The 14,248-nt window shown below is 42.3% G+C and overlaps 1 protein-coding gene across 1 annotated transcript in view; it reads left to right on the top strand.

Moving 5' to 3' along the window:
• plppr3a (phospholipid phosphatase related 3a) overlaps window positions 1-14,248 on the top strand; it is a 129,981-nt gene that overhangs the window by 46,189 nt on the left and 69,544 nt on the right. Inside the window, exon 2 of the mRNA XM_043720758.1 lies at window positions 13,336-13,458. Within this exon, the coding sequence (XP_043576693.1) occupies window positions 13,378-13,458 (81 nt within the window). The 5' untranslated portion in view covers window positions 13,336-13,377. The remainder of the gene's footprint in view (window positions 1-13,335; window positions 13,459-14,248) is intronic.

The following is a 14,248-nucleotide window of genomic DNA, read 5'->3' as shown; positions in this document are numbered from 1 at the left end:
GAAGGTAACCAAACAGATGGATGATGGTTAAGCAGTTGATGTGGTATATATGGATTTCAATAAAGTGTTTGATTAGGTTCCCCACAGTAGGCTATTGCAGAAAAAATGCAGGCATGGGATTGAGGGTGATTTAGCATATTGGATCAGAAATTGGCTAGCTGAAAGAATTCAGAGGGTGGTGGTTGATGGGAAGTGTTCATCCTGGAGTTCAGTGACTAGTGGTGTCCAGCAAAGATCAGTTTTGGGCCCACTGCTGTTCATCATTTTTATAAATGACCTGGATGAGGGCGTAGAAGGATGGGTTAGTAAATTTGCGGATGACACTAAAGTTGGTGGAGTTGTGGACAGTGTGGAAGGATGTTGCACATTACAGAGGGTCATAAATAGGCTGCAGAGATGGAATGAGAGGTGGCAAATGGAGTTTAATGTGCAAAAGCGTGAGGTGATTCACTTTGGAAGGAGCAACAGGAATGCAGAGTACTGGGCTAATGGTAAGATTCTTGGTCGTGTAGATGAGCAGAGAGATCTCAGTATCCATGTGCATAGATCCCTGAAAGTTGCCACCCAGGTTAATAGGGTTGTTAAGAAGGCATATGATGTGTTAGCTTTTTTGGTAAAAGGATTGGGTTTCGGAGCCATGAGATCATGTTGCAGCTGTACAAAACTCTGGTGCAGCCACACTTAGAGTATTGCGTACAGTTCTGGTCATCGTTTTATAGGAAGGATGTGGAAGCATTGGAAAGAGTGCAGAGGAGATATACCATGATGTTGCCTGGTATGGAGGGAAGGTCTTATAAGGAAAGGCTGATGGACTTGAGGTTGTTTTCATTAGAGAGATGTAGTTTAAGAGAGACAGATAAAATGATCAGAGGATTCAATAGGGTAGACAGTGAGAACCTTTTTCCTCAGATTGTGCTATCTAGTATGAGGGATGTAGCTTTAAATGGAGGGGTGATTAGTGTAGGACTGATGTCAGAAGTAGGTTCTTTACTCAGACAGTGGTAAAGGCGTGGAATGCCCTGTCTGCAATAATAGTAGACATGCCAACCTTTAGGCATTTAAATAGTCATTGGATAAACATATGGATGATAATGGAATAGTGTCAGTTAGATGGGCTTCAGATGGGTTTCACAGATTGGTACAACATCTAAGGCCGAAGGGCCTGTACTGCACTGTAATGTTCTCTGTTTTTTATTGTATCTGGACTGATGTAGTGATAAAATGGCTAAAAGGGTTTAGGAACTGGCTGTCAGTGTAAGTCAATAAGGAGAGGTACTGGTTGTCTTGGACTCTGTAGGCCAGACTGATCAATACGATTGGAGCAGTTAGGTGGCTGTTTTGATGAATATGGATGTGATGGGCCAAAGGGCCTCTTTCTGTGTGGTAAATCCCTGTGACTCGATAATGGTAGGCCTGTTTTACCTTCACTGTGTCATTAATTTTTTTTGTGGTGATCTGACAACTTCAGCACCACTACAAAAAGAATTGTATTAGCTTTTCCTTTGTAGATTTTGTTTTACTTTAAACTTCTGAAACAGCTGGTGTGTCATTTGGATACTCAGCCAGATTTTAGGAATCAAAACCAGTAGCTGGAGGTGGGAATTGAAGTGAATTTCTGGCTTTGCTGACTTGGATATTTCCTGACTTGCCTCAGCTCAAAAGTGCCCTGATATTCTCAGTACCTGTTCCAGGAAGGTGGGGGTATATGAAGTAATAACATAAGGCTACCAACCCCGACATTATCCTTTATTCATACTCTCACCCCTTACACCTTCCATGGCCAGCCCTTGACATTCCCCATGGCCCCCAAATGCCCATGCCAACACAGTTCCTCTCATGCACATTATCGCATCATAGAGTCATACAGTATGGAAACAGACCTTTCAGTCCAACTCGTCCATACTGTCCAGACATCCCAATCTGACCTCGTCCCATTTGCCAGCATTTGTTCCATATCTGTCTCAACCCTTCCTGCTCATGAAATCATCCAGATGCCTTTTAAATGTTGTCATTGTACCAGCCTTCACCTCTTCCTTTGGCAGCTCATTTCATACACGTACCACCCTCTGCATGAAAATGTTGCCCCTCAGGTCTTATTTAAATCTGTTCTCTTCTCACCTTAAATCTATCTCCTCTAAGTTTTGGACTTCTCTATAGGTTATGGAGGTTTATAAACCTCCATAAGGTCACCCCTCGGCTTCTAATGCCAAGGAAAAAAAGTAACAGCCTACTCATCCTTTCTCTGTAGCTCAAGCCCTCCAGTTCTGGCAACATCCTTGTAAATCTTTTCTGAATTCTTTCGCATTTAACAACGCTATTCCTATAGCAGGGTGAACAGAATTCCACTCAATATTTCAAAAGTAGCCTAACCAATGTCCTGTACAGTCATAACATGACATCCCAAGTCCAGTACTCCATGCACTAATCTATGATGCCAAGTGTACATTACATTGAAAACCAATGAGCCGTCCAATAATAATGGAAAGCATTTATTCTGAGGTTTAGCTGAGAACCCAGGCATTACATTATTAGGGGCTTCTGATTTCACATATTCAGTGAATTTCTGGCTTTACTTGTTTGAACTTTGAAGTGCTTGAAATAAGCTGTTCTTTCTGTGGTCTCTTTTACCAATGTCTCAACATTCATTTGTTAAGAGCTGTGAAGTGTGTGAAGTCTTGCTGTGGACATTTTAATGGTTTGTTTGACCATAAGAGTGCAAGAACAGATTGTTTCTCAAAATATGATTTCCAAAAGCCTGATTTTTGTCTCAATGGTTGTATATTTTTCATTGTTATTATATGCATTTTAAATTTACGTTAGTTATGTAAACAATGTCTGCTGAGTGAATGTGCACAGAAGGGACATGAATTGAGCCAAATTTGGAATGAATGGGGCACAGATTAGGCAAAGGGGGCATTAGTAAGACATTTTCGCACCAGCCATTCTAATGGTCTTGATTGCAGACCATGGTTGCAGGCGATGGTTCATGACTCCATTGAAGAACTGTGACCATGAATCCTGGAGAAACTGGGCCAGCTCCCTGGAAATTATGGTGGTGGGGGGGGGAGGAATCAGATATCCAATACTCCCAGCCCCTCCCCCAAAATAGAAATGGAGTCAGCCAGACACAGAGTGCAGGGTGTGGGGAACCATTGGGACTTGAGGTAAATTCTGAATCCCAGAGTCGTGCCCCATTTGTCACCTTTGCATGACCCTGGAGTTCTTCTGACTCTTTTAAAAAAAAATTCAGGTCTCACTCTTGAAGCTGTTAGTCAGGAACAGCTCATTATAGAATCTGTCATGCTAATCAAGTCGTGTTATGAGAGCTTTAATGCCTGGCAGAGCAGACTCTTGGCTTTACAGTCTATCAGAACCACTGTATCAGCTTAGGAGCTCGAAAATATTCCCCACTATAGATGGGGGTGGGGACATGCTCAGAAACTCCAAGGAAAGGTCTTTACTTACAAGTCTATGGTTACTATCAATCTGAGTTTTAACATGACGTTTTATGTGACCAAGAAAATGCAGTACAAATGCTATAATAAATGGTCCCGACGTAATGTTCGGTTACACAGAAAACAATCAGCTCCATTCATTAAAGAATTAACCAGCCTTGGATTTCAACAAATGTAATGCCCCAGGCTTCCAGCAGCCTGATCATTTTTCATATAGATTGTAGTGCTTTTAATAGACGCCTTTCTCTGTCTAAACCAGTTTGGCAGCTAGGAAGTGGTCTCTCTTTCCCCACCACCCCATCCTGCTATCAGATACAGAGTGATTGAATCGAAGACAGTTTCAGAAGTTGGTTGAAACACAGACATTACAAAGACTGCAGTCTCACTGGCTTCTCTTGGAGGCATAGGAGTGCTGACAACAGGAAGAATAGACAGGAATATCCACATCAGAACATTTACAATTTATTCACAGGTACAGAAAAAACAATTACCAGGATGTTGCTGGGACTAGAGGGTTTGAGTGATAGGCAGAGGCTGGATAGGCTGGGACTTTCTTCCTTGGAGCATCAGAGGCTGAGGGGGTGATCTTATAGAGGTTTATAAAATCATGAGGGGTGCAGATAAGGTGAATAGCCAAGGTTTTTTTCCCTCAGGTAAGGGAGTTCAAAACTACACAGCATAGGTTGAATGTGAGAGGGGAAAGATTTAAAAGGGACAACTTTTTAACACAGAAGATGGTGCGTGTATGGAATCAGCTGCCAGAGGAAGTGGTGGAGGCTAGTACAATTACAGCATTTAAAAGACATTTGGATGGGTATGTGGATAGGAAAGGTTTAGAGGAATATGGGCCAAATGCAGAGAAGTGAGACTAGATAAGTTTAGGAAACCCATTCTATGTATGAGTTGGACCGAAGTGTCTGTTTACATTCTGTATGACTCTAAAATACTACGTCTGTGAGTTACACTACCATGGGAGACCCATCAGATTGATCTGACTCAGGCATGCTCTGTGGTAGCACTCTAACCACCGAACCAGAATGACCCACTTTCCCATTCAGCTTTTAGAACATAGAAAAGTACAGCACAGAACAGGCCCTTTGGCCCATGATGTTGTGCTGAGGCTTAATCCTAATGTAAAATAAAATAACTTAACCTACGCACCCCTCAACTCACTGTTATCCATGTGTCTGTCCAGCAGTCACTTCAATGTCCCCAATGACTCTGCTTCCATCACCACCACTGGTAACGCATTCCATGCATTCACAACTCTCTGCGTAAAGAACCTACCTCTGACGTGTCCTCTATACCTTTCCCCTAATGTCTTAAAACTCTGACCCCTCGTACCCGTCAGTCCTGGGGAAAAGTCTCTGGCTATTGACTATCTATTCCTCGCATTATCTTTTATACCTCGATCATGTGCTTTCTGATCAACCCTATCCACTTGGGTGGCAACTTTGAGGGGTCTATGTACTTCCTCTGTTCCTCCACACTACCAAGAATCCTGTCTTTAATCCTATATTCAGCATTCTATTAAAGTCAGAAGTCACACAACACCAGGTTATTGTCCAACAAGTTTATTTGAAATCACAAGATTTTAGAGCAGTGAAGTCTTCACCTGACGAAGGGGCTATGCTCCAAAAGCTTGTGATTACAAATAAACTTGTTGGCCTGTATCCTGGTGTCATGTGATTTCTGACTTTGTCCACCCCAGTCCAACACCAGCACTTCCACATCACAACTCTGTTAAAACTAAGGCCCTACCTGTCCATTTGAGGCCTGTGGGAAAGGTTCCATTGAATCATTTTGCAGAAAACTAGGCTCGTGTCCTGTAATGCTAATATTAAACTTTCCACAAAGATTACAAAAACAGAAAAAAGGTCATTATATTTTGCCTCAAATATGCTGTCTCATATGGCTGACCAGGAAATCTCTCTTTTTTTCCCTTGTTTTCAATGTACATCAGAAGGTTTTGCAAGTTGAGACTCAATGGGGCGGGGGGAGGTTACAGCCATATTATAAATGATCATCAATTCTGGAGTGGAGCTTGAACCCTGAGCTTTCAGAAGCAGGGGTGTTACTTCCTGTGTGGGATCATGCAGCATTATCTGCTGAACACTAACTGCACTTTCAAAACAGTGGAGTCAAATATACCATCCAGGTCCTCAAAGGGCTCAGGTAGCACCATAGTAATATCCTTATCTCTGGACTAGATGACCCAGGTTGGAATCCCACCTTGAGGTGTGTAATGACATATCTGAACAGGTTGTTAGAAAATATTGACCATCCATGTTCTCTTATGGTTGTTGTCATTGAATCACAGAATTGATATGGTGGAGAAGGACCTGTTTCCACACCGCCTTTTGATTCTCAGCCTTTCTATGAGTTGGAACAGTTTCTCCCTATCCATTCTGTCCAGTGATTTTGAAAACTTCTATCGGATCTCCACTTATTCTTCTCAACTATCAGTCCCAATTTCTCTCAAACTATCCTCCTAACTAAAGTTTCTAATCCATGGAATCATTTCAGTAAAATCACTTATCTAAACCTTACATCAGATCGTGGTTCTGAAGGACTTAATGTTCATGTTACATTGGCTTCACACATTCTTTTGACATCACCCGCAGTCAGTGGATGGAAACGAGATGCTCTACTTTAATATGCAGAGGGAAAACTCCTGAAGGTGCTAATAATTAGAACCATAAAAATGATACAGTACAGAAGGGGGGCATTTAGACCATCTTGCCTGTGCTAACCCAAAAACACCCAGATTCCCTTTCTAATCCCATCTTCCTGCTCGGGGCCCATAGCCCTACAGCTTACAGCACTTGAGGTGCAAATCCAGGTCATTTTTAAGAGTTTAGAGTCTTTGCCTCCACCACCAACTGAGGCAGTGAATTCCAGACACCCACCACCCTCTGTGTAACCTTTTTCTTTACATCCCCTCTAATCCTTCTGCCACTTAGCTTGAACCTCTGACCCTTGGAATGTGGTGACCGGTTGTAGCTGCATCAGTCTTATACAGTTTCATCATTATATCCCTACTTTTGTATTTTATCCCTCTGCAGAAAAAGGAGAGAATTCAATATGCCTTCTTTACAGCCGTGTCTACCTGTACTGCTACTTATAGGGTTCTGTTTGCTTGCACACCGAGATCTCTCATTTCATCTATCCCTCTAATTATGCCTGACCAACTGTAGTTGTACTCATTGCCATCCTTCAGTAAATCTTCCTGTTTAGAAAAAAGTGGCCTCTTCTGCAGATACTTTTCAATGCTATTTGTTCTAATACTAAACACTAAAGAGACTCAAGACAAAGGAGGACTTGCAGCTGTGACTAATTCAAAGAAATCTTACCCGATACCACATGCTGGTAGAGGTGGCAAAACGTATAAGATGCCAGCAGTGATTATGTGGCACATCATTGTTGCATTTTAATGTTGAAAAATATTTTAGGAAGGCATTAACTTCTCCTCAGGGTCTAACTCTTCAATAAATCCACAGATATCTCAAATCTTCAGTGTTGCTTTTGCTTCTTCTGAGTGTTCAGACATCTGTAAGAATAACTGCTGCTGTTGCTGTTTTAGCTGAAAGCTATTTCAGAATCCTCATTCGATATTAACCACCGAAGAGCTGCTATTACTCAATATTGATATCTCACCTCTGCCCAGTGATCAAGAGACCCTTGTTTCACAACAGTCAGCAATTGTGACTCAACAGCAATTCAGCTGAATCAATTCCAGGCAGCTCAGTGTTCCTCTGAATGAACCATCACACTCTCAAAGATTCAAATGGCCTGGCTAAATTAGATCCCGTTCACCAATTCATCCTTGATCCCTGCACCTGCTTATTTTCCTGTGGGGAGCAGGAGGTGGGATTGGAGAGTTAGCACATCAGTGGGTCACAGGCAGCTGCTTTCTGACAGAATCTAATTTCCATTGACGTGTCCAGATCATGGCTCGTAGGCTTTTGGTATTTGACCAAAAGTCTAAAGCCATCAGTGTCATTTGAAAAGGTAAGTATCCATGTGGAGAATTCCAGGTATCACTTTCAGAGAGGCTAGCTGCTTTCTAGGATTGTTAACAGTAGATTATTGTGAGATGTTTAATTTTGGAAAGGCAAATCAGGGAAGGACTACATACACTTAATGGCAGGGTCCCAGGAAGTGTTGCCAAACAAAGACACCTTGGGGTTCAGGCTCATAGTCCTTGAAAGTGGAGTTGCACGTACATAAGACAGTGAAGAAGGCATTTGGTACCCTTGCTATAATTGGTCACTGCACTGAATATAGGAGTTGCAAGGTCATGTTGCGGCTGTACAGGACATTGGTTAGGCCACTGTTGGAATACTGTGATCAATTCTGGTTTTCCTGCTGTATGGAGAAATTTGTTCTGAAAGGGTGCAAAAAAAGACTTAAATGGATGTTGCTGGGGTTAGAGGGTTTGAGCTATGGGGAGAGGTTGAATAGGCTGGGGCTGTTTTCTTTGGATATGAGGGGTGACCTTATAGAGGTTTATGAAATCATGATGGGCATGAATAGGGTGAATAGCGAAGATCTTTTTTTCCCCAGAGTAGAGGAATCCAAAACTAGAGGGCATAGATTTAAGTTGGGAGGGGAAACACATAAAAGAGACATAAAGGACAACTTGTTCACACTGAGCAGGGTGTCCGTGTGTGGAATGAGCTGCCAGAGGAAGTGGTGGAGGCTGGTACAATTACAACATTTAATAATATATAACATGTGTGTATGAATAGAAAGGATTTGGAGGGATATGAGCCAAATGCTGGTGAATGGGAATTAATTTATGTTATCTGATCAGTATGGATGAGTTGGACTGAAAGGTCTATTTCTGTGCTGTACATTCTATGACTGTATTTTGCATAAAAATAAGCTCAGTGGTTCTGTCAAGTAATTATGCATTTCAATCCTATCACTTTCAGTTTCACAAAACTGCCTGAGGGTTATTATTATAAATATCACTTGCCTGACTCCACAAACTCTCATTATTATAGAGTGGGTGGGTTGGGTCAGTAAACTCTGAAACAAAAACAGAAGTTGCGAGTAAAACCAAGCAGGTCTGGCAGCATCTGTGAAGAGAAATCAGAGTTAACGTTTCAGGTCTGGTGACCCTTCCTCACACCCTTTCTCAGTAAACTCAGAATTTGATTGACAGCTCCAATATTTTGTGGGACTGGAAGTATAAATGTGTTTTCACAAGGGTTTATCACCTTCCAACACTTGAAGTATGTTGAATCAATTTTATCAACAAGGTTTATTAGAAATTTAGGAACGGAAGTAGGTTACTTAGATATTGGAACCTCAATAAGATTATGGTTGACCTGGTCATGGTCTCACTCCACCTTCCTGTCTGTACTTCATTATCCATTTCTCACTTGGCATACAGCACTTTATTTTATTTCATTTCACCATGGCACCTGAGATCTGCCCATGGCCAATACTGGGTGAGTTTGCAAGAAGTGTGTAAGATCAAAGGATGCTTTGAGGGAGTTCATGTGTTGACACTAAGATGGCAGAGAGGCTATAAAGTGACATTGGGAATGGGAAAAATGATTCAGGCTGTCATAGAGGATATCAGAGAGATGGGTGAGAGCCTGAAGTAGAGGACGAGGGGCATTAAGGGATAAAGTGCTATTTTGTGGGATTTTGTACAGCTGAGATAAACTTTCTCACTTAATATCACTTATTCTGTTTTCTCTCCCTTGACAACCCAGGACAAAAAAATTAGGACATCTGGCACAAATTCTGCTGTGTAGGGTTAGCATTATAAAGATTTCCCCTGATTCAGGAGTGAAAAATCTAACCCAAAGGTCTCACATAGGATATGCCCCCACCCTTGATCTGAAACCTCATTTTCTGCAGCCCACATGTTTTCTTCCTGTGATAATTTACTGACACCAGCCTGATTGCTATCATGTACTCTCCATTATCCCAAGACCATAATGTACAATCGATCACACGTTCCATGCTGAGTGAGTGGTCTTTTTTTAATTCCTTGCTAGGGTATGTGCTTATGTAGCGAATTCAGCATTAATTGTCCATCCCTAAATAAGAATTGATTGTTGTGAAACTGTCAGAGTTCCTTCTTAGCTGAAAATGTGTTACTGGAAAAGTGCAGCAGGTCAGGCAGCATCCAAGCATGGATGCTGCCTGACCTGCTGCGCTTTTCCAGCAACACATTTTCAGCTCTGATCTCCAGCATCTGCAGTCCTCACTTTCTCCTTGAAGAGTTCCTTCTTAAAATACTGTAGTTCTTTGGGAGCAGGGGCCCATTGTGTAGTTAATGAGGGAAAACATAGAACAGTACAGTACAGGAACATGCCCTTCAACCCATGACATTACACCAAATCTGATACCAAATTCAGTAAATCTCTTCCTCCTGCCCTTGGTCCATATCCCTTCATTCCTTGCATTTTCATGTGCTTATCGAAAAGCTCTTGAAACACCCCTATCGTATCTGCCTCCACCACCACCCCTGGCAGCATGTTCTGAACACCTATCACTCACTGTGTAAAAAAAACTTGCCCCTCACATCTCCTTTGAACTTTCCCCTCTCGCCTTAAAGGCATGCTGCCCAGTATTAGACATTTCAACTCTGGAAAAAGATGTTGACTGTCGACTGTGAATCTCATAATGTATGGACACTTCTATCCCATCTCCCCTCAGGCGTCCTCTGCTCCAGGGAAAACAACCCTAGCTTTTCTAGCCTCTCCTTATAGCTCACACCCCTTAATCCAGGCAGCATCCTGGTAAACCTCTTCTGCACCCTCTCCTAAGCTTCCACATCCTCCAAATACAAGTGGTTCCAGCATTTTGACCCAGTGACAATGAAGAAAGGCTGGATTAAGCCCAAGTCAGCAGTGAGTTGCTTGGAGGGTGATGATGTTCCCATTTATCTGCTGCCTTTAACTTTCTAAGTGGTGGTTGTGGAAGGTGCTGCCTGTTGACCTTTGATGAGTTGTTTGTGCACCATGTGGGTGTAAATATGGCTGCCACTGTACATTGTCAGTGAAGAGAGTAAATGTTACATTAGATACTAGTGTTTTAGCTAGGATGCAGCTGGTTGGAAACAACTTCTCCATATTATTGCCAGAATGTTCTCAATAGTCCTTCAACTATTTACTGATATTGTGTGGAGCAAATCAAATTGGCCGTCTGTGATGTTGGGGACCTCAGGTGGAGTTAGAGTTGGATCATCCACTCAATAGTTCTGGCTGAAGATGCTGCAAATGCTTCAGCCTTGCCTATTGCACTGATGTGCTGGGCTACTCCAGTTTTTGAGGATGAGGTTACCGTGAAACATTCTCCTCCGGTTAGTTCTTTAATTGCCTCCCACCAGTCACCATGGGATGTGTCATGTCTGCAGAGCTTGGATCTGCTCCATTGTCTGGGATCGCTTCTCTCTGTGTGTCAAGTGTTGGTCCAGCTGTATTGATATTCCTGGCAACCTGTATTGTAGGATCACCAGGTTGGCATTTCTCAGTTGTAGGGTTGCCCAGAGCTGCTCTCCTGAATTCTTCATTGCTCCAGGGTAGACCCACGGATTAGAAAGTGATGTAGTGAGGCACGTGCTGCTGCAGCTGCTAATGTCCCTCAGCACTTCCTCAAAACCCAGTTTGGTCTGTGAGATATATTCTGAATCTACTCCATTCAGATTCAAAATAGTTAGGGAAGCATAGACTGAGAGAATGGTTGTTTTTATGTTTGGAGGAATGTAGGAATAGGAGTAGTCCATTCCCCCGCTTAAGTCTGTTCCACCATTCTATGAAATCCTGGCTGATCTGTACAGTGGCCTAACCCTATAATCCCTGCCTTTAGCCAATATCTCTTAATAACCTGTCTTAACAACAAAAATCTACCTCAGATTTAAAGTTAACAACTGATTTTGTGTCACGTGTCACTTTTGGAAGACAGCAGCAAACATCTTGTAGGTAGAAGTGCTTCCCATCATCTCTCTTGAATGGTCTGGCCCCAAGTTTTGGACTCTGCCTCCAGTTCTAGACTCTCCAATCAGTGGAAATTGTTTATTAGATTAGATTAGATTAGATTAGATTATGAGGCGGGAATTGAACCCGGGTCTCTGGCGCTGCGAGGCAGCAGTGCTAACCACTGTGCCACCGTGCCGCCCATTTATCTTTATCAATACTTTTTTCTTGTTAATATCTTGAAGGCTTCCAGCAGATCACCCTTAAGTTTCTAAATTCTATGAGAAAACAGGCCTAGTTTGTATTCCCTCTCGTCATAATTTAAACCCTGAAGTCCAGGTATCATTCTTGTAAAGTTATGTCTACTCCCTCCAAGGCCAATCTGTCCTTCCTAAGGTGTGGTGCTCAGATCTGCTGACATTACTCCCAGTGGGGTCTGACCACGGTTTTGTATAATTGTAGCAATAAGTAGTAGCAGTGAGTTGAGGGGTGCGCAGGTTAAGTTACTATATTTGACATTAGGATTAAATCTCGGCACAACATCGTGGGCCAAAGGGCCTGTTCTGTGCTGTACTTTTCTATGTTCGATGTTCTATGTTATACTCCAGGCCACTAGATACAAAGGCCAGCATTCTGTTCGCTTTCTAAATTATTTTATGACCTATTTGTGAAATATTAAAGATCTATTCACTTGAATCCCCAATTGACTGTGAATATTCACTGTTTTTAACTTCATACAATCTAGAAGCCACACTGATCTATCTATTTTTGGTCCATAGTGGATAACCTCACACTTTCTGACACTGAATCCCATCTGTCACAGTTTGCCCATTCGCATAGTCTATCAACATCCCTTTGTTGTTTTGTACTGTAACCTACACTGTCCAAAATACTGTCTGGGTCAAGTAGATTTCTCCCTTTTATTGGTTCTTTCACTATCTACTGAAGGTCCACTCCCCTCCAGTCCCCAACAGAGTCTACCCCATCTCCTTGCTATCCTGAGTGTTTCTTCCAATGTGGAGAATCATTGCTTCGTCCTCCTGAGGAAAGGTGGCAGTCTTGCCCATGTTTAACCTGATGCCATGAGACTTCTTGGGTTGCCACCATCTTCAGTGAGTCTGCCCTACTGATTGGACAGAACACGGACAGGGACAAACTAATCTAGGATGTTAGGTCAGGCTGTTATGTGACTTGGCCATCACTGAAAGACCATAAGACAAGGAGCAGAAATAGGCCTTTGAACCCATCAGGTCCTGCTCTGCCATTCAATGAGATCATGGCAGATCTGAACCGTTAATGCCATTATCCGACACAACCAATTATACCTTCAGTCCCCAGATACTAGTGAAGTGAATAGGACAGTGTGTTGTCTCTGGTGGTTGGTAGTCTGTCTGGTGTCAATCTTCTATTAACTTACAATGATTTGCTGTGCACAGGTTGCTTGATAGACCTTTCCCAGGCCATTAAGAGTCAGCCATGCATTACGTGGCTTCATACACACCACATCTGGACTGGACAAAGATGGCAGATTTCTTCTGCTGAGGGATATTTGTTATCCAGATCGGTTCTTTCAAGGATCCAGTAGCTTCATGGTCAGTATTACACTAGCAATTTATTCCTGAATTGAAATTCCACAAGTTGAATTTGGAAGTTGGGTGGGATTTGAACCTGTTTGATGGAGCACTTCCGTAATGCTAACAATCTCCAAAACTGTCCTGCATTGAATGACTGATCTTTGCACTGTACTGTGATTTGACATGCAATTTACAATTAAGTCCTGTTATTTGTGATTTGCGGTGATTAGCAGACATGCTACAATGATTAGTGTCTGCATTATTTGGTTTATTCACACAGAACACGCATGGCATTACATAGCAGGCATGGCCACATTAACTGTTAGAATGGAATTGAAGTAACTATTCTTTCTTTCTCTTTGACAGAACATGTAATTTGGCCTTTATCTTGTGACTGAAAGCATCAGAATGATCTCTGCGAAGGACATGCAGAAGAAGAAGCTCTCAAAAGACAGCATGACCTTACTTCCTTGTTTCTACTTTGTCGAGGTGAGTCATGTGACTGTGCAGTATGTTGCAAGCAAGCACTGCTAAATGTACCTGAATGGAACAGGAAAGAGCAGAAAGATTCTGATTGATTCCTGTTCAATCCCAGTATGCAAGGTCCCCATTGCATCTGTCTGTGTTTTACAATTGGTGCTTTATACATCATATTTTTTCTATAAAAGTATTTCCTCAGCCTGGTAACATTCACATTGCACTCCAGCCCAGGCTACTTTTCCTCCAGCAGACATTCAAAAGAAAGAGTGACTTAATGCAGTATCCTTCATAACCTTTGGGTGCCCAGCAAACCAATTACTTTCAAACTGTAGCTGCTGTTGTATTGTCAGGAAATAAGGTGCACAGCAGGATCCCACAAACAACAACAAGACAATGAGAAGAGAATCAGTTTTTAAGAATGTTGCTTAAGGAATGTTGCGAAAGTTCGGTGGTGCAAGAGGGATAATTCCCCTTGTCTTCTTTTTTTGTCAGAATTGGGAATGGTTCATGTTCTCCAGAGAAACTATCTACCTTAATGTCTAGCCTCTGACAGTGCAGTACTCCCTCAGTACTGCATTACTGTATCAGCCTGGCTTGATTCTTCACAGTGAAACTTCTGACTCAGAAAATTATGAACCACCAGATGAAGTACAGCCACCACTTCTCAACTGTGTAGACCGTATTGTAATCTAAAAGCAGCTCACATGTTCCACAGAATTAGATCCGAGTCCATTATGTAGAAACAGGCCATTCAGTTCTTATTGGCTTTCTTGACCTTGCCGATCCAACATGCACACCT

The sequence above is a fragment of the Chiloscyllium plagiosum genome, chromosome 31 (assembly GCF_004010195.1).
Source record: "Chiloscyllium plagiosum isolate BGI_BamShark_2017 chromosome 31, ASM401019v2, whole genome shotgun sequence".
In the NCBI taxonomy this organism is placed as follows: domain Eukaryota; kingdom Metazoa; phylum Chordata; class Chondrichthyes; order Orectolobiformes; family Hemiscylliidae; genus Chiloscyllium; species Chiloscyllium plagiosum.
This window is presented reverse-complemented; position numbering and strand designations above follow the sequence as displayed.